This window comes from Dendronephthya gigantea, unplaced genomic scaffold (assembly GCF_004324835.1).
Source record: "Dendronephthya gigantea isolate DGI-Jeju-01 unplaced genomic scaffold, DenGig_1.0 000082F, whole genome shotgun sequence".
Taxonomy (NCBI): Eukaryota; Metazoa; Cnidaria; class Anthozoa; order Malacalcyonacea; family Nephtheidae; genus Dendronephthya; species Dendronephthya gigantea.
The window spans coordinates 564,258-584,870 of NW_021163092.1; the positions used below are offsets into that span (position 1 = coordinate 564,258).

Here is a 20,613-nt window from a genome sequence, read left to right on the forward strand (position 1 = left end):
ATCTTGGTCGTCTGCCTTTCTTGAAATTAATGAGAGTCAAGAGATAAATCATATGAAATGTATATTACTAATTTGTAATTCAGCCTGAATAATTGGCTTTCAAGAATATTATTGTAAAGTAAATGGTGCAAGAATAAAATATTTTTACGTAACAAATAATTTTAGTCTCTTATTCGAAAGAACGTCTGGTTAGTGAGAGATGATATATTTGATATTTCGTATAAATTAGCTAATTTTTTTACCTTCTTGAGATACAGTAGCATTATGGGTCCATCCAGAGACTTTCATCACTCATATCGGTCAGTTCGGATATTATAAAATACCTTAAAAAACAGTAAAAATTTCGCCATTAAAAATATTTGACAATAATAAACACTTAAATTGGCATCGAGCTCTTTTCTACAGGTATGAAATGTGTACTTTATCGTGTATTTAGCATGGCCTTTAAATCTGTTAATGTTGCTTGACTGGAATTTTATTTTATAACGTTTTTATAGCCATGAAATCTGTTTCAAAGGTTAGTGCGCATTCGCTAAAGACTGTAAAAGTTTTGGTTGCTTTGTCTGGCTAAAGTCTGTAGCGTTTAGACCTTCCGTTGCTTTATATATCAATAAATAGATATCATAGATTATATAGATGTTGGTCTCTATCGATGGCTGTTATTCATTTGGAAAATATTTGACACGTAAATCTATTGTTTTCATTTATACAATGTCAGCAGTATTCATGCCGAAGCGATGCTGAAGCTGAATTGTATCTTATTTTTATGATTGAGCTTTGCTTTTGTATATCATACAAATACAGGCTATATATTTGACATTCTCACAAAAATGTATGCTTACATTTCATAACTGCACTTCGAGAGGTGGTCTGTATGAGATTTTTTTGCCTTATTTGGGAAGGGGAGATTGGGCAAATTTCGGTTTCAATTTTGAATATATATGCCTGTCCATATGAATGACATATACGGTATATAATTTCTTAAAACAGGAAGTTTGTTTTGGCACAAGGAATCGAAAGATGTGGAGTTTGCTTCGGCACGAGGAATCGAAAGATATGAAGTTTATCTCGGCATGAGGAATCGAAAGATAATGATTAAAGTTTGTACTTGCCAAGCCCAAGATTAGCTAAGATTTGTTTGAAGTCACTCTTCAAGAAAGTATTACCTGTTTGTCGATGTGGTCCTGGTTCGAATATTTCAATATAGTCAATGTAAAGGTACGTCGGCGAACTCTCATGTTATATTGAAGCAATAAACAAATTTTGAACGGGCTGTACGTGAATACCTATGCTTAAAAATTCTGCAATGCACCAGGCCAAATCTTGCTCCCTGCTCGTTCTCCGTCTTCGAGCAAAATCGCGAAGAAACATATCGTGAACGCGAGCGACGATCATTACGCTACTACTGGCTAGCTAAAGCGGAGGGAGACGATTCCAAGGGGTTAGCCCTGTACCATGCAGATGGGACAGAACTTTGCCACTTTGCATGGCATTACCTAGCTCCATACATCAATATATCGTAATCATATACATTCTTTTTGATAACCATTTCACCTACAAGTATATTTTTTACAGTAATATACTTTCCAATCTTCAGTCCAAGTATGCTTTGTGAAACATATGAAGCACTTTTTCAAATTCACAAAAGTACGGATAATGAAAATATTTTGCATCTGCAAATTTGTGGTAATAATATATCTTATTTCTACAGTTGCTAAAAATATAGTTGAAAGGAAATTTTAAACGTGACTCCTATCCGTATATGCAAGGATCACATAAAAGAAAGAAATTTTCTTAAAAAGTCCTTACCATACCTATTTGCGTTCGTCAATGTTGTTTTCGATATTTTCATAATGACAACATTCAATAAAGTTAGGCATTCGCTTGGGTTTTCAAGGTTTTTATGGAATGTAGTCAGTATCATTGTAAAGCCTTGGGCAAACTAGGAAACATTGTTTCGGAAACATTGTTTCCCGCCAATGTTTCTCAATGTTTCCCAGGGTGGGCAAACACTGGGAAACATCAGTGAGAAACAATATATAGCGCTCAGAGGAAATCAGTCCTATGAAGCAATTATTTTTTTAAAACCAAAACTAATTTGCATTACCAACATCCCATAAACAGTTTCTTGCTTCGTACAAACTTATCAGTTTCTCTGTTTCAGTATCTTTCCACACTCGTTCGCTTTTACCCCTTTTATTATTGCTTTGTTCGTCTACAACAACTGCTATTGTGCTTTCAGCCATTTTTTGTGTTGTTTCACTTGTTTGTTATGCGCAAAGAGTAAATATATATCTACTCTTTGTTATGCGCATGCTCTAATTGGTAAAAAGTGCGGAAACATATGGGCAAACATGGAAACAATGTTTCCGCAACCAAAATCACACTTGGGAAACATATAATGTTTCTGAATTTGATAGGAAACATTTTTGCTTCCTCGGAAGCAAATTTTGCTTCCGCAACAATGTTTCCCAGGGTGGGCAAACAGGGAAACATATGAGGAAACATTGCGAAACATAAATGTTTCCGCAACAATGTTTCCTAGTTTGCCCAGGGCTTTAAGAGTACAGAACACACTGACAGAAGCAAATTGGACTATAGAGATAAAATAAAACTTGAAATACATGCATGCAAAATCCTTTCGCCTATTTAAAGCAATAGACCTTATGCATATAATGACGTATTAAGCCGTGACGCCTGCAGGGAATTCTGGTTTCCTAAAAGTTCAAAATTTCCCGCCGTGACTGTTAAGACCATAATTCCCTGCAGGTGTCACGGCTTGTTACCTGAAATGCATAAGGTCTATTAACGTATTTTCCCAACAGTTAAAGATTATTGTGAAATGCAGTTCATTTTCAGACTTTAACACGACTATATAATTTCAGTTTTTCTTTGAAAGTTGCCGAAAGCATTTGTGCTCTTAACTGTATTGAATTCCAGTCATAAAAGTAAAAAATCTTTTATCATGTAGGTATAATTAACTCGAGCTATATCAAATTCAACTATATAATGTGCTACGAGTAGTTTTAAATAATCAAAGCGAAATTTCAATTGTTTTTTTAACCAGTTCCATTTTTAATTTAGATTAAATTAATGACGAATGACTTCAAAGAGATGTCATACATTTATTTGTTGATTAAACCATCTTCATTTCTAAAATGCGTGCTTCAGAATACAAAAGCTACCCAATTACTTGCATGCAGGGCGGCTCCAGGTCAACTGGTCAAAATGAATGCGCGGCATTTGAACGAGTTTATAAATTATTATAAGACATGAAAAGGAGAGACGACATAATTTGGCGACACTTTAATTTCTCATCACAAATTCTCAGTGTTTTACTTAGCATTTTTCGTTTTCCTCCACACCTAGAATTTTGTGTATAACTAAGTATAAAAAATGATTGGCGGGCAGACGGGTGGGAGTCGGGCAGGCGCGGGTAGAGACATGAAATTTCCGCCAGTCTCGTGGGCTTATTTAATTAGTCATCGTATATGAGCTGATATACTGTGAATAGCTCGGCCAATCGGATTGCACAACAGACTTAACCAGTATTTCAGCTCATAAACGATAAGCAGTTATATTAGCTATATAGGTATAATGAAAAAAATACTTTTTCAAATGTGTTTTACTGAAATAAATGAAAAATGCCGAATAATGATAACGTCTTGATAGGCCCTCTTGCGAAACCTCGAACGAGCCCTTGAATCAGTTTGATATGCGCGTCCAAACACGATTTAAAAATCATACACCGATATGTGTTGATTAAACGTCTGTGGCAAATTAATAAAACGAAAGTCGTGTACTGTCATGCGAATCTCTGCTTGCTGTGTAAATAGTGGAAATATGATGAAAACTAATACGAAATTAAAGTAAAAATCATTAATCACGATCATGTCATTCTCAACTATACGTTGCGAAGCAACTTCAAAAAAATATTTTCAGAAGGCCGTTTTTTATAAGAGAATGCAGCTAAGCTAAATAAGATCAACAATAAGATCTGACCGATTTCCTTGAACGGTAGATAAGGCTTCGACCCAATTTAGACAATGAATCAGGTTATACAAATTCCCGTGGGCGAATTTATGGTATGTTAAAAAACCCGGATTGGCCGCGTGGAACGAAGACTGGCAGAAGCGTGCATGGTATATGCGAAAAAGCGCGGTATAAAGGAAGTTTTCCACTAGTGATAATTTTCGAGCAAAACGGACATTTTACTTTTGTTTATTGAGAGCTGTCAAATGCATTCATGCACCATCTGGAACGAATTGCTCAACTACAAAATAATAAATCCGCTTCACTGTAGTGGAAAACGGGCTTTAAAGGCCCACACACTGAGACAGGACGCGATTTGGCGACGCGGTGCGATTTTTCAAAGTTTTTTACTTCTCAAAAGCTTAATAAGTCCATTAAAATTAACATATCATAATATTCCTGCATATTAGCTACCATTCCATAGATTCCACATTACTTTTCAAAAGGCCTAATAAACTTTTAACTTATCATAATATTTTTGTGTATTACCATTCCATAGATTCCATATTTCGATGCCAGAATTTAATTTTATTATATGCTTCTGAAACTAAAAATTCGCGCCGCGCTGCCGCATCGGGTCCGGTCTGTGTAGCCTTTAAGGGCGGTTTTTCACTATAGAAGGGATTTCGTCGGTTGAACGAAATTTTTCGCCTGATTTTCTTTTCAGTATGGTTGTAAGAATTCAACCGTAGCGAAATCCCTTTTTTCCACCGAAAAATTCAGCTTAGTGTAATTGCGAAAGTCTAACCAATTGAACCAAAGCCCGCTGTATTTAACTTGCCGAAGAGCTTCTCCTACACTGCGACCTGTTATTGCTATTAATCACGAGAAAATTGTGAAAATCTAAGTTATAATTCGCTAAGTTATAAATTATAATTTATGTTTATATATACAGGCAGAGCTAATTCTATTGTGAAGACTTCATTTCAAGTTTCCGGTTGGCGTTTACAGTTTTTCCGTATTCCGCGTTTTACTGACAGGCATCGCCATTCACTGAGGATCGATGCTTTTGTTCAAGGCGTATACATGAGGACAGTCAAGGTCGATACTCAAAAGTGGGCAGTTAACAGCAACACTTGCCAAAAGTCCGCATTGTTTTTGCCAAATTTTGTTTCAGCAATCCCAATCGCGTTTGGGCAACCAACTATATATGATTGCGTGAATAAACGAAATGATTCTTTCCACGAATATTTCGTGCGACATTTTTGACAACTTGTTCTGTTAAGCACGTTTTCATATTTCGTGTAAAGTTGAATGTGCCGGGCAAAGATTCTTGCCCTATACAATATTTATCTGCCAGATTATAAGGATGTGTTTACATGTTTCGTGCCAACTGTGGGTATCCGACTTAATTCGCTTTAAGCCTACTCACGTGAGAGTAAGCCTAAGTTCATGAACTGAAAGTTGCATAAAGCGATATATAATCTCTTTGTCTTTCTAGTTTTTAAGTTATATATACGTAATCTCATGGGTTCCCGCAAACCTCTATTCGTGCTTGAGATCCTTAAATCTGACATGCATGATAAAGTATAAATATGTGACATCACACAGCACACTCCATAAAATCACATGATTATTTAATGAAACGTCATTCATTATCACTGTTTCATTAAATTAGTCAACAAAAAAAGATTAAGACTTATAACTGGGTTAATTAGTGTTGCACGTGCACAAACAACCGCTAAAAGCCAAGACGAAATCGGCCTTTTTCTTCAGTGATATACCTTAAGGCGCTGTTACACTACGTAATTTCCCTTGCAACTTGCAATGCAATTATAATTTTGAAGGATGTTTATGAGAAAACGTTAGCAGATCGTAAGAAATGTTCGTATTTGACAACTTTTAATGCCTCAGGAGTAGGATTTCATTGCGAAGTTGCAAGGAAAGTTGCATAGGTAACACTGCCTTCAGCCTGAGACTGATGCAATGGATACAATTTTCGATCATCGTCTTTGTAATTATACTAATTATTTACTTTTAATCCCTGCGTCCAAAACTCAATACTGCCATTTAATTCTTGTGGCATTACATGACTCATGAGTAGTTTTTTTCATATCCATGGAAATCAAACACTCATATATAATATGGGTTATATAACAATTGTCTTTTTTAGAGGAACTTTGCCTTTGGCTTTGACACACGTACTGGGATCATGTAATTATGCATGCAAATGCAATCAAGAGACGGAAATTTTGTGGCATAATCCCTCAAAAAAGTAAAATGATGTAAACCCTTTTTTAGATTGTTTACATAACTAAAACGACATGCATTAGCCTTATCGGACTGCCAAAGGCTTGAGATATTTAATCTTATATATTGCATGTATTAAAGCTAGTATATAAACACTGGGAATTTGCTCAATGCCTCAATCTATCATGTCTGTACCTGCAGTATAAATTATGTAAACACGGAATATTTGTGAGATGGCCGAAGAGTTTTTATATCAAATTGGTCTAAGCATAAGCAGTATAGCGCCCACTTGGAATGTCTTATAATTGGAATGTTTCAACCAGCATTTTTGTGGAACCTGAATAAACTTCTAAATATGAGAATTCTGATTTTGAAAGAAACCAGTTGCTATATATCCCATTCAACACATTATAGCTTCAATATCAAAATGCAACAATCATAAAAATATTGCATCATGCAGAAAAATTGGCAACCCTCGTCAATCCCGCTCCAAACGACGTATACCTACGTTTAATTATATGTACTCTGGCAGACCAGTATACGTTTCGTATCAGTCATAATTTTTGACAGCGAAAATTATTAAGTCAGCGAAATTTTTTTGTATACTTACATGAACGACACTCAAGGTCAACGACAAGTGCACGTATAGATACTATGTATTGCTACATTCTTGTTTTCACAAGCTAAATTATGGGACAGAATTTTAGCAGAACTCCGCTAGACAAACTTTATGATGTGGATACACTCAGTGGTAATTGGTGTAGTAATGTAATAATCACCTGCGAAACCTAAGGTAATTTGAAAAGTTAAAGCTCTTCGTCTCTGCGTGAATTGCGAGAAGCAGCTATATTCTATATTCCCCTTTTAACCCGTCATGCAAACTGTCATTTTTTTCGCTTTCGCAAATTAAGACCGCCCCAAAAGCATGCTGCGTTTAATCAAATCGAAAGGTGGCTTCGTTGCATGCCGGAGGTTGACAATAGAAAACTGATTAAACTGCCTCGGCCTACATCGGGCGAAAGTATTGCGCATGCAGTAACTGTCTGATATCCGTGCAACTGAAACTGCATGATATAAACTGAAACAAATATTCTTTGTTTTCAAACTGAAAACAAGAATTAAATGTCCGATACTTTTTTGTTAATCTCGTATCTTTTTAATTCAAAAAACTACTAAACCATGCATGCAGGAACGAGCGTAGCAAATCTAAAACCTAAACATCCGCCACTCGTTAATTTGCAGATCAGCAGCAAGCAGTCGCTAAAAAAATACATGCATGTAATCAGCTTTCTTTTTGCGTCGAGTGTAACTTTTTTTATCTATATATATGCGAAGCATATCTGGTGAGTTTCAGTCAAAATAGAGCAGAGAGGAGAGGCGGGGGCAGGGTGATTGAACCATTATAGAATAAATCTTTCTGTTAATACGTCATAACTTCACAGTTTGTGCAACTTAGGACATATATAGATTGAATGTATTACGTTATTTAATGAAGGCGCGTTACACGCGATGCGATTTTTGGCTTCAGTCAACTTGTGACCTGTACGTGTTTATTGTACATGTCCATGCATATAAAATTTATCATTTACTGGTATGCAGGAGAACAGGATTCTATATATAACTTGAATTATTCATCATGCACCGTTAACAGAATTCCTAAAAACAATTTATATAGCATCATTTTTTTAGTTCATACAAATTGAAAATACACTCACTAAGATGCTGAGACCAAATGAGTAAGTGAACGGGACTAAAATAATAATGAAAACCAAATTTAAGAGAAGACATGCATGATCAATGATTCATATTGTTCATATATAAGTGGAATATACTGAGGGACAAGCCGGTTATCTAATTTTGCCCGGAGCCGATTATATAAAAAACAATTACCAACTTTGGCGGGTATTACGGTGAAGCCTATTTTCCGGGCTAAAATGATAAATTTGCCAAATCTAAGCCAAACAGAAGATTGACTAAAGTGTGTTTACCATTTTTTTATGCAAAAATTACCCTTTAAAGTTAATATAATAGTAATACAGTTGATGTTTTTGGGCATTCAATGTGTTTTTGGCCCTCCTCAGAATACATCAGTGCAAATGAGTTCAGAGTCAAAAACACATGGCCGCGAACATCAACTCTATTGTTAAATTAGACTGCATCACTCAGCCTCACGATCTATAGCCTTATTGGTCTGAAGGAACTGATGATACCATAAATAAAGTTTCGTCCTAACAGGTATACATGCATGTCTTTTATTGTACATATTCATATTGAATTTATCATATTGAATTTATCATTTACGGGTATACATGCAGGAAGACAGGATTCTATACCCGGCGCTTGCATTATACTTTCAGAGATACACGTAGAAGAGAAATACATATGAATTCATCAATATTAACATGAGTAAGCAAAAGTATTCAGTTAAACACGTACAGTTTTCTTGTCATTTTGAAATTATGATAGCGTGGGTTTTCCCACGTAACCTTCCACGTTACCTTCCCCTTCGATGCCCCCCTTCCCTTAAGAAAATCGATGGTCGAGCCTCCACTGTGTGGGTTAAAGCTATTTTGGAACTATCAAAATTAGAGCATGCCTTGCGGTTTTAAAAAGATTAAATCTATAACTGCTGTGTAATTACATAATAGGAGAAACTATGTCTCATTTTGTATTGGAGTTAGGCGATCAAAATCACGCAAGGTATATTGGCAATTGTTAATAGATGTTACATAACTTCAAAGTATAAAGTCTAATACACCAATTTTTTGGACTAAAACATTCACGACGTAGTCATAGGATTTCTATACATTGACCTTGAATAGAACTCTCGTTGCTTTAGCGAGATAAATAAAGCTGGAAATCTGACTGAAAATGAAAAGCAATACTTTCTCGTTTTTGATCAGATTCCACCTGCTTGTATAAGTATTCCGGAACATTAAAGAGCCATATAGGGCAAACAGGTTCTATATAGGACTGGCCGGATGCGAAAGCCAATATATAGAACATACTTCACGACATCGCGAAGGTGGAGCCCGCGTGTAAAAAATTGTCACAAAATTGTTGCGAACATTATGTCCACATGGCGTGCAACATGCGATGTCTAAACCTGGGGGCAATCTGAGCGCTTTTACCACCGCAGAGCCATTCCCAAACTTTTCGGCAAACGAAACGCCGATAGCAAGCAAAATGATAAAGCCTGGTGTCGTCATATCGTGCGACACGCGGGCTATTCAAGGTCCTTTATAATAAACGTGACGTAGCGAAGGACCTCATTTGACATTCATGTATTATCATTCATATAAACACAAGAAAGCGAGCCAGGAACATGTAATAATACCGGCAGCTGCTTGTAGCGTCTTGACGGTTCACGTTTGGCTGTATTTATGCGTGTGTTCGAGAGAGTGTATTTTGTCTTCAGGTAGCGGTAAAGTTTCACATTTCGGATGGACGAAGATCCGTTAAAACGCGCGTCTTCGACAGCGTGTTGTACGACAGGGCTGTCAGCGAGAGAGACAGTACCCGAAGAAGAGGAAAGACAGATTATTGTCGAGTCCATGGACGAGACCAGCGAGCCCAGCTGCCCCGAGAAAAAATCACCGTCGAGGTTTGAAATAAACTTTATTCCCTTCCATACAGCAATAAATTAGACTGGCAATGATGTACTCAGTCAGACAGTCTAAACAATAACATGAAACTCCGAGTGTATTTATATTTGCAGTAGCTGTAGAAATACGATGTAGATACGTTTGGACTTTGAACGCTTGAAATTAAAGTTGTACTAATATATTGTACGGCTTGCTAGTCTAAACGCGGTAATTCACTCTGACAAGACGTAGCGTTACCGCGAAAGCATTTCAATGGGGTTAAAATTTCTATTTTAACGGGGTTAAAATTTCTATTTTAACCCTGTCATTAGGTATCAACGGCTATAGTGTTACCAAATCGTCAGATATGGGCCCTTAGGGTTTTAAACTTTGCCTCTTAGATTATAGCAGGCCATCTATCGGCTTTCATATGATAACTTTCACCCCCGATATATGTACTGAATGTACCCGGCATCTCTCAACCCCAACCATGGCGTAATAGTAAATTCAATACGAGATGTTGTCATGAAATTCACACAAGCGTGACAATAGTGTTTCATGTACAACGCTGTTGTGTATTTCAGGTTGTTTCCCGGGCTTATGAAAAATAAACAAGCGCTTGCAAAATCGTGATGACTTATTGCGACATGGTAAAAATGTTGTGTTGCCAAAGCGTCTTCTTTTGTTGTCTTTGGCTGCTGTAAGACTCCGCATCCCACGCGGGTCACGGGGTTTTTCTTTCGTTTGCTTGGCATCACATTATTCTAAAATCCACGCTTCCTATGCGGCAATTCTGTGGGATATTTTTGGCAGACACGACCTCCGAGAGTGATATTATTAACTATATCCTTTCAAAAGCGATTGGAAATGACCGCATTATAGCCGATTGTTCATGTATCGTATGGTTATACAGGAAATACGATGGCATTTCTTCTCAACCATATATATAATCTGTAACACTGAGTCATCTCACGGAATGTTAACATTAAGCTGGAAACCGGGGTATATCTAAGGCAATGTTGACTGCTCGACAAACATCAAACATACACACATTTTACACCCATCAAATTTAGCCTATTTATGGGAAGAGGGACACGTTCGTGTTTGTCAGTTAGGATACGAAAGTAATTCAAACGACATTCTGGCTATTAAAAATGACTCCCAATATTGACCGAAATTCCTTCCTTTTATGAGATTGGTCCTACATGAAGTGCGGTATCAAAGTGAAAATTGCGGTGTTTAAAGTGCTTTTCATCACAAAATGCTTTTTGTAGCAGTTTTGTGCTGTGACTTTCTATAAAATTGGATACTTTGCTATAGAATCTCGTCACAGACTGCGCTTTGCAATTCAGTCACATCGATTTTTTCTTCGACCGATTTTTACAGAGCCAAAGTCTTCTAAGGTATTCCTAATAGACATTATGCGCTATTTTTTACCGTCAACCACGATTGTTGGTCTTTTGAAAACAGCATTATTATTTGTGGTTATCTTGTCTACGCAATATGGTATTATCACAGCCCGTCACAGATTAAATAAACGGCAAACTCAAACGTAATAGCCATATTTATATTCTCTGACACAGTTTCAAACATTAACATATAAAAATCATAATAATACTGCCCATGCAGTCTTATAATTTTGAAGCGAAAAAAGCATTAAGCGTTTTGTCCCATAAATTAACGCGAAAGGTGGCATTTCATTCTCGGTTATGGTATATCATTTGTTTACATTGTATCAATTAGCAGTGGGCTAGCCGGGGGTGTGCCGCGAACACGTGTACCTAGCGTTTAATAGTGCCGTAACGACCTTGTGCATCTCGTATATTGTCCTACAGTTTAGATTCATTATCGTATCGCCGGGAGAATGTCCTATGTGCTCGATTTTTACAACGTTGTGCCACATCAAATGCCATAGCAGACGGCAGAATGCCAGCGTTGAGAAATATTTAAGATATGATGTCTAACTTGAAAACCGGTTTGAAAAACGGGAATTAACCGGTTCCACTCCAGCGAACGTGTTTCGTAATGGCAGAATAATGGTTCATATCACGCATAGCCGAAATGACATGCATTCTGACCACAGTATGGGTTGTTAGCATTTATTTTTAAACAGTACTGTACAATGTACTCCTAGAAAACTTGATCTTGAACTCAATATCGTATTGTATGTTGTTTTTAATTCTCACACGGCGCCGTTTTAGTCGACCGATTAGAAACCCTTATCTCAAACATGTAGTTGTAGAATTTTATACAACCGTTGCAACAAAGGACGGCCAAAGCACATTTCTAAATATATACACCTCAAAAATAGCGTATATTATCAATTGTACAATCTCATGTGAAAAAAAAAAAAAAAACATTCGTTTTCCGCTTCGAAAAGAACACACAAAATAAAACATTTACACGCACTAGCACTTCAGTGGCTTCAGTCGCGTAATTGTCGCGAGTGTAGGTCAAGGTTGTTAATGTAATTAAAAATTGCTACGTGCATGTGTGAAGTCAATGAGCGATATGAATACAAATATTCAAACACGATTACACCCCAGGTATTCCTTGTTAGTGTCCTAAAATGCGGACGTTGTTAGCTACGTGAACGACCTCTGAAACTCTCGCGTGCACGCAGGTTTTTTAAAGTTATATTCAATTAAAATGATCGATTTCTTAATTTTAATTCACGCGATGTAGAAACATTGTAACATCTGGAACCGGTTGTTGAAAGGTACTTAACCTGTAGCTGTAGTTTGCGTCATGATTTCCAAATCAGAATCGTGTATTTATGCGTAAATTTTCGACAGTCAAAAACTTTTGTTAATGCGGCAGATAAAATAAATTTTAGTTCACAAGAAAGTCATCGGGGACACATATACAGTTAAAACTATATATGTTACTAAAACATATAAAAAATGTGTCCATTAGTTGCATAAGTAAGCAGTTATAGTGCATCTATTGGATGTTTAGAACTGACGTCTAATTTACGCACTAGTCTGAATAAAAAATCGTTCCGTTTTACCAAATTTTGTTCGTTATCAGTTGAAAGATCGTGAGCGCCCGATGACGTGGTCAATGTGAGCATTTGCTACGATGCAGAGTATCGCTCATTTGTCGAAGAACAATAGGTCGATTGCTCTTCTTTCATCGTGCATATTCAGCAAGTTCTCAGGAACTGTCGAAGAGTTCTTTCACGTACTTCGGTTTTCGTTTGTAACTTGGCTGAAACGGAAAAAGTTTTTTTCTTTGTCATGTCATGTCATGTCAATTCTAATTCGACATCACCTTTATAAGGAGGTCAAGGGTAGTCTGCTTCATTGCCCTTGATCAACACCCACTATATTTGAGTAGCGAGGCTCTGATTTGATTTCCACTACCACTACCGCTACCTTTTGCTGACCTATTCAGCATTTGATTGGTTAATCAGATAGACTGGTCGCATCTGATTGGTTTATTTCCCATTTAATGAGCGTGGGAGAGCATTACCAGCTGATCTGAGATCATGACGTCATGAGTTATCATGTGCCTGGTGTTATTTGTCCTTATTCTCTTAACTAATAGTATAAAGGGCGAAAAATTTAAATTCTAATTTACAGTTCGGAAAAAAATAAGGGTTTTTTCGCTTAAATATAATAAAATTACTCGATATTTCGAGTGTCGAAGTCATATGCAATGAAGGAAATGATAATTCAGTTTTGTCGAAGATCTGGCTTCTGATTAGTTGATCTTTATACACAGATCAGCTAGTAAGGATGGGCAAATAAAGTCAGTATAACAACTTTTTCTTTCTCTCCGGATATAGTAAACGACGTGGTATGGGTGGAGAATCGCAAACTATCCCCCAGTTGATGTAAAACACTGGAATCACACTATTGAGTAGGGGGTAGCGGGGATTGGGACATATTCAACAGAGAGTTTATAATAAGATGTAAACGAATTTTTTCCCCGACCTCTCACATTTCTCACGGTGTAATTTCCAAACTTAAGTTATATAAAAAATATCAAAAATAAATATACTGCTTTTGGTATATAACCTAGCTAGCTGATATTCATCGATTTTTGAAGTTACCATATTGTTTTGTTTTTTGTAAGACAATGTATTTTTATAATTTCAACACTCTTACAAGGTCAAGAGATGTCATATGGCAAAACTCCAAGCATTCAAAACATGGTTTTTAGCCAAAAATATTAGTCATTGTTGTCTCAGGTTTCCGTTTGTTTTTCTTGATAATCACGTCACTCGCCTTTGAACCTACAGTCTTAACTTACAGCGGCTTCTTCGCATCGGTTCTGCTCATAACAATGAGGAAACACGGTTTTTCGAATTTTCTAAGACGGAACTATCATTGTCTCATGTCCATTTAAAAGTACATATTGAATACACAATATGTATTCACAAGCATTGTGAATATACACAAAGAATTGCTAGGTCTCTCCGACTTGATTTCTTGCATTTTGGGGGATTACGAATTACAAATCCATCTTAGCGGGGTGAGGCTTGTTGAGAGAAAATGAAGATGGTTATTTTGCTACAATATTTAAATTCAAAAGTGACCTTCAGTAGGGGGGGGGGAGTAGGAGTGGCTGGGTGGGCTTTTTGACCTTGTATAACAGCCTTGCTTAACAGTAAATTCTTTCAAGGTCGAAACGAGTTGCCGGAAAGCCATGCAGTGAAGCATATAAGAAGTTCAAAAGACGGCTCAGAGAGAGTCTTTGTTTCTCGTTTGCTATGACGTTTTTTTGAAGTGTTTTATCGAGTTTCGAGTGTAAATTATTATGCTCTTTGTTCTATTTTTCTTTCGAAATTTCGTTTCAGTATTCACCTTAGCAACACGCCTACACCTACTTTTTGCTTTATTGAAGCTAAGCGTAGAACGCACGTGTTCTCGCAATTTTTCTGCCTTGTAAAATGATAACATTTTATTATTATCGACACTTTTAATACTCCCATTTTAACTTTATCGGGACTGTTAGAAAAGGCGGACACTAGAAAATGTAGAGTAGCCTGAGTTATTAGTGTCACATCCAAACACATTATTAACTCGCAATGCGCAAGCGAGTTCTTAAAATGGGAAGCGTTCTTATTAATATTTTTATGGTCGAGAATTTCGCGACCCGCAAAGTGCGATAAGGTGCGCTGACCTGCAAGCCACGAGCTACGCAGGCGTGGTTGCTAAGCTAACGTGCACTGCTGAGTGCATTCGTTCATGACGTTCATCGTCTTGTGGACAAAAGACGATAAAAATTCAAGATATTTCGAAATGTGGCTTCCAAGTGCCATATTTATCTTAACGCTCACCTTACATACAACTGCACACGCCGAGCACTGCACAGTAGCCCTACACTAAAAGATGCCGAGCGTTTTCGAAACGGGGTGTTCTGTTGCTCTCATGCTTTTCAACTTCATGTTGAACCAAAGTTGCTTAATATCGCTATGAATTCTCTGATCAAACTGAATACAATCTCAAATCAATCTCACGAGTTCTCACTAGTACTATCAATTGAAAACAATACAACGACGTTGTCAATGAACTGTGCCATGACGTGCTACGAATATCTAAACAAGACTATAAACTCCACTGTGCAACAAGACTAACTTCACAGCGCAATTAAATTTATCCAATGCTCTCCCCATTTTCACGGCCGTTACGTTCCGTTGCATAGCTGAACAACTATGGCAAGCCCAAACACAACCCTGAGTAAGCGTCTTTTTTGTCATAGCCCTAGCTCGACTCAAGCAATGCGAGTTTAATGCCTAGCGGGCATCTTGTTATATCTAAATCCACATGACAGACAATATGATTAGAACTTGCGAAACGATATAGTAATCTTAATTTTTAGGGTTTTTTACCTAGAAAACCCCTACCTTTTAAATGTTATTACTTTAAGTCTTATCTTAGTATTTTAGATGATTGTATATTTTATAGATCATAAGTAAATGATCATAAGTAATGATAATAGACCTTTTCAGCTTGTATGCAAATTAATCCATTTCAAATCACTCGGACTGAAATGGTTAAGTTTTATTGGCTATTCTATGATCGCAACATCTGAAATGGGTTAATTTAGTTAATGGGTTAGTGAGTTTTTTCACTTACAAAATATCTCAGACTAAAAACACTCTTACTTTTTTTTACTCTGGGATTGCAGAATATTCATATTTGTTTGCTCTTTCCTATTGTAGGTACGCGACGTTTATAGTGAAGCACCCTTATCTTCTGCTTGCACTCATCTTCATCTTGGTGATAATATGCGGATGCTTCAGTCTCATTCCACAGCTTGGAGCTCAGCCATTACCAGACTTCAAAGAGCCTGTCAAGGTAAGTCTCCTAAAAAAACTCATCCGGGGCTGGTTGTTCGCAAGGCGATTACCTTAAACGATGCATGCATAAGCCAAAATTAAAAAGATATTCTCATATACATCTTTTGAATGACTGAACCTACATCTTGTGCATTAAATATGTATTGAAGATTATAGTTACATCTATATTTACAACTATATTTACATCAAAATATATTCCAGCTCAGTTGCTTCTGCATTCGCGAGTTCAATATTCTCATCTACTTTATAGGGTTTTGAAGCTCGTGGGACTGTGATTAGTGATCGCTGGCGAAGTCAAATGAATCTTTTTTATGATGAACATGAGGGTAAAGTTACGAGGGTTCCAGGTGCTTGCGGGATTAAAAACCCCGTGAGTGAACAACAAATCGGAGACGCACCTGCAGTTTGCACCAAGGAACAGACCTTCAATCAGGGTAAACTGACGGTGAAACTTGTTTTCGCTGCTGAGAATGGAGGAAATTTACTTACGGCGGAAAATTTAAAATCAATCTGTCGTTTGGAACACAAGATTGTTCGTAAGTACTATGCTTTTGATGACCACTGTCACAAAGCGAACGGGACGCAGCACTGTTGTCCCAGTTGGTCGGTGGGATATTACATCGCACTTCTAAATAACATCGCCTCGTGTGAAAACATCGACAAGGCTATGGTTGAGAAAGCCAATCGTTTATTGAAGACATGCTCCAAACATTACCACGAAGGAACGTTGAAACCCGACTGCTGGGGTCCCAAAGTATCTGGAAGGTGCAATCAAGTTCCACCGTTGTGTACAAAATTTAATGCAGTTTACAGTATACTTCATTACCTAACGGATAAAGATTTCTTGCCTGCCGGATCGAATTCGAGTTTTCTTCGATATAGTCTGGTACTCGTCCCTGTTAAGGAAAACGAAAACTTCCAAGTCGACATCTATAAATCCCGTCTAAAAGGTAGTGATCTCCGCGATGGTGATATTGCACTCTCCGGCTATGAACTGAGCAGACTGAAGTATGAAATCTTCAACGAACGCATGCTGGCAGATCTTTATCTCGCTGCCATTGCAATGTTTGTTATTATGATAATTCTCTGGTTGTACACGCGGTCGTTGCTCATCACGTCATTGGTCGGACTCATTGTAGTGTCCAGTTTGGTGATCGCTTATTTCATCTACACCGTTGTGCTTCGCATGAAGTTTTTCCCGTTTTTGAATATTCTTACCTCCGTGTTTTTGGTCGGAATCGCTGCGGACGATGCCTTCGTGTATATCGATATTTGGAACCAGTCCACGCGCGAACAAAGAGCGAAACGCGGCCGGCAGCCCTTGGACGACAAGGAACGCGTTGAAGAGTTGATATGTGTTACAAAGGAAACTATGAATCACGCAGGTTTATCAATGTTTGTTACCAGTTTTACGACGTCGTCAGCATTTTTTGCAAGTCTCACGTCGGACATTACATCCATTCGATTGTTCGGCCTTTATTCTGGCCTCTCAATCCTTTGTATGTTCTTTCTAATGGTGACTTGGTTTCCAGCTGCGGTTATCATCGAACAGACTGCATTTTCATGCTTCAACTGCTGCTCCGCGCTCCGTCGAAAACTCTACGAAATCGCATGCTGCGGGGGAACGTGCTCAATCAAAGCTGCACTCGACAAAATAATCGCGTGGCATAGAAAAGTTTTTAACGATTTACTCCCGCGTTTTGTTATAAAGTTAAGGTATTTTTGGATTGTATTTTTGTTAATCCTCGCTGTTGGCGGCATAATTGTCTCAACTGCTGAGCCTGGACTACAGTTACCATCGTCGCAGGACTTTCAAATGTTTCACGAGTCCCACGAGCTCGAGAAATACCCATTAAAATTGAAGAAGTATTTTCACTTTGAAACGACGAAAAGGTCCAGCTTCCCGATCAACTTTATCTGGGGCATCAAGGCAGCAGATTCCGGCAACCAATTTGACCCTTACGACATGGGTGAACTTAACTGGGACAGCGAGTTTGACATAGCCAGCAAAGAAGGTCAAAAATGGATGAAACTATTTCTACCTCGCTTAAAAGAGCAACCTTTTTTTGCTAAAGAACAAAAATTGGGCAAGAGATGCTTCATCGAAGATTTCTTTAATTACATGGACAGGGATTGCACGAAGAATAATACGATATGCTGCAAAGCCTCCAAGTTTCCATACGCTCCGTCCACGTTCTCTGAATGCATGCTTCGTATGCAATGCGAAAGAATAAAAGAGATCCAGTTCAGTAGCCATAGTATAACTGATGGAGCACCGCTCTTTGACACCGAAGGACAACTGAGAGCCATCTCTCTGAAGTTCGACAGCAACGTAGCGTTCACGTGGTCCTACGATCCTGCGGACAGTTTCTGGAAAGAAGCTGAACGTTGGTCTCTTAAGGAGTTTAACAAAGCACCGTCATCAACCAACGGTTGGTTTATAAGCGAATTACAATTCTACGACTTGCAGAAGAGTTTGTCGGAAGGGACCTTTTTGTCGATAGGCATCTCTCTAGCGATCGCTTTCGGAGTGATGCTGTTGACTACTCGAAATGTGTATATCAGTGTGTTTGCTATTCTCACTATTACCTGTGCCCTGGGGGTGACCGTTGGAACCTTAGTACTCATGGGATGGAAGTTGAATATCTTAGAGTCCATCACGTTGTCTGTATCGGTGGGTTTGTCAGTGGACTTTGCATTGCATTATGGAGTTGCCTACGTGCTGGCTGTTGATAAAGATCAAAGAAGGTCCAGGGTGTTCTTTTCCATGACTGGAATGAGTTCAGCAATCACTATGGCGGCTTTTACAACCTTTGTTACAGGTGAGTAAAGTCAGTGAACATATTTCCATGACTATATTTTATGTCCGGCGCAAACATCCCGTCCTTGTCGTGTCTTCGGTTTCTCATTTTTTACACTCGGAAAAGATATGATGACATCAATTAGAGAAGGAGGGCAAAATTGTTCAACTGCCTTTCTATGGTTCTACATGTGACCGCTATACTGTAAAATATTTCTGCGATCGGCAGTTTAACATTATAATGACTTTACCGAATCAAAAAAATGGGACCCCTGATGTTTGTAGCTATGAATGTGTGTTTCGTAATATATATTGATGATGAAAAGGCGTTGAAGTTGATAGCTTTCGAAATCCGTCAAAATGCCTAAATACCCGTCCGTATCTGAGCATTGTGGTGTGATTAAAAAATCAGGATCCAAACGAGTCAGTGTTCTAAGATTGCTTCAAATCTTTACGAACCATGCTGTATATCTGACATGTACAATGTTCAATTCTTTAGGTGCCATCGCCTCACAGTCAAATGTATTGTCTTACATTCAGTTGGGCCAGTTCCTCATGATCATCATGTCCGTGAGTTGGGTTTATGCAACATTCTTTTTCCAAGCGCTGTGCAGCGTGTGGGGACCTGAAAACGACTCCGGTCAACTGACTATGGCCAAGGTGAAGAATGGGTACCAGAAACTCAAAGCTTGCTTTTGCTGTGAAAAAGACGATTCAGATCACTACCAGATCGTCAGAAAGGAAGACGGGACAGAAGTAAAAAAATCTGTGCGAGTCTTGTATATAAAGTAAGTCGACAATTTTACGAACGCACAAGGTAATGATGACGCAAGTCAAATATCTGAACGCATTCTTACACAGGGCCTTGTTTGAAACTATATTGCGATAACGCTAGTGTAGGCTTAAAGGAAATTGCAATGAAAAGTCTCATCTCGTGGAAAAAAACGCTGAGATTTTGTGATTACTGTTGACCTTCTTTTGAGAAGGACAAAAATAATTTTATTGCTCTATCCTTTTAAGCAATTTTAAATATATTGTAAGTTTCCCCTTCCTTAGAAAGGGTGCATTTATTGGAAATATTATACTATGAATAAACTTCTTTCATTCTTGAAAGATATACACGATTATATATATGGTGACATTTTAAATTAAATTCTGCTTTTAGGACAGAACATTGAATGTATCATAATCGACAAACTGTATTGGAAATATTCGTTAGATAAAGATTGATATTTATATAATTTTATTTCAAACCTTTTTAAGGATGTACATATATTTATTACTCAATGCTGACGAATGTTGACTTCTGTAAATATTAAATAAGTTGAAAATATGTTTAAGGCAATTAGCCCATAATAAGATATATAATATATAAATATATTGAGGCTCTTTGAATCTTGTAAAAAAGTAGTAAAAATACGAACCGAAATGTAAACAATGAAATACTATGTTCCAAATAGTTGTGCAATCTATTTGATCTATTTGAATCGTACGGCTCTTTCCATTAGTCCGATCAAATTCAGGAAGGTTAATTAACAGTTATTTTGCAAACTCGAGTCGTATATGTGCTGGTAGCCGACGAGACGCGCATCGCCGAGTTAGAGATCGAGTGAGCATTATTGGACCAGGAACTGGTCCCTAACCGCTGCTAATCTTCTTCTTCTTCTTCTTCTTCTTCTTCTTCTTCTTCTTCTTCT

The 20,613-nt window shown here is 37.6% G+C and overlaps 1 protein-coding gene across 2 annotated transcripts; it reads left to right on the forward strand.

The window, feature by feature from the left end:
- The first annotated feature begins 318 nt into the window (after positions 1-318).
- On the forward strand, positions 319-20,375 carry LOC114532927 (protein dispatched homolog 1-like). Of its 2 annotated transcripts, XM_028554512.1 has the most exons (7): positions 319-405; positions 991-1,218; positions 9,641-9,826; positions 15,979-16,114; positions 16,367-18,938; positions 19,416-19,704; positions 20,082-20,375. In XM_028554512.1, the coding sequence occupies exons 3-7, from the start codon at positions 9,666-9,668 to the stop codon at positions 20,092-20,094; spliced, it is 3,171 nt and encodes a 1,056-aa protein (XP_028410313.1). In that variant the 5' UTR covers positions 319-405; positions 991-1,218; positions 9,641-9,665; the 3' UTR covers positions 20,095-20,375. The 2 variants fall into 2 exon arrangements, with proteins under 2 accessions (XP_028410313.1, XP_028410314.1); XM_028554513.1 differs by lacking the exons at positions 319-405; positions 991-1,218 and adding an exon at positions 8,372-8,457.
- Positions 20,376-20,613: the final 238 nt, after the last annotated feature.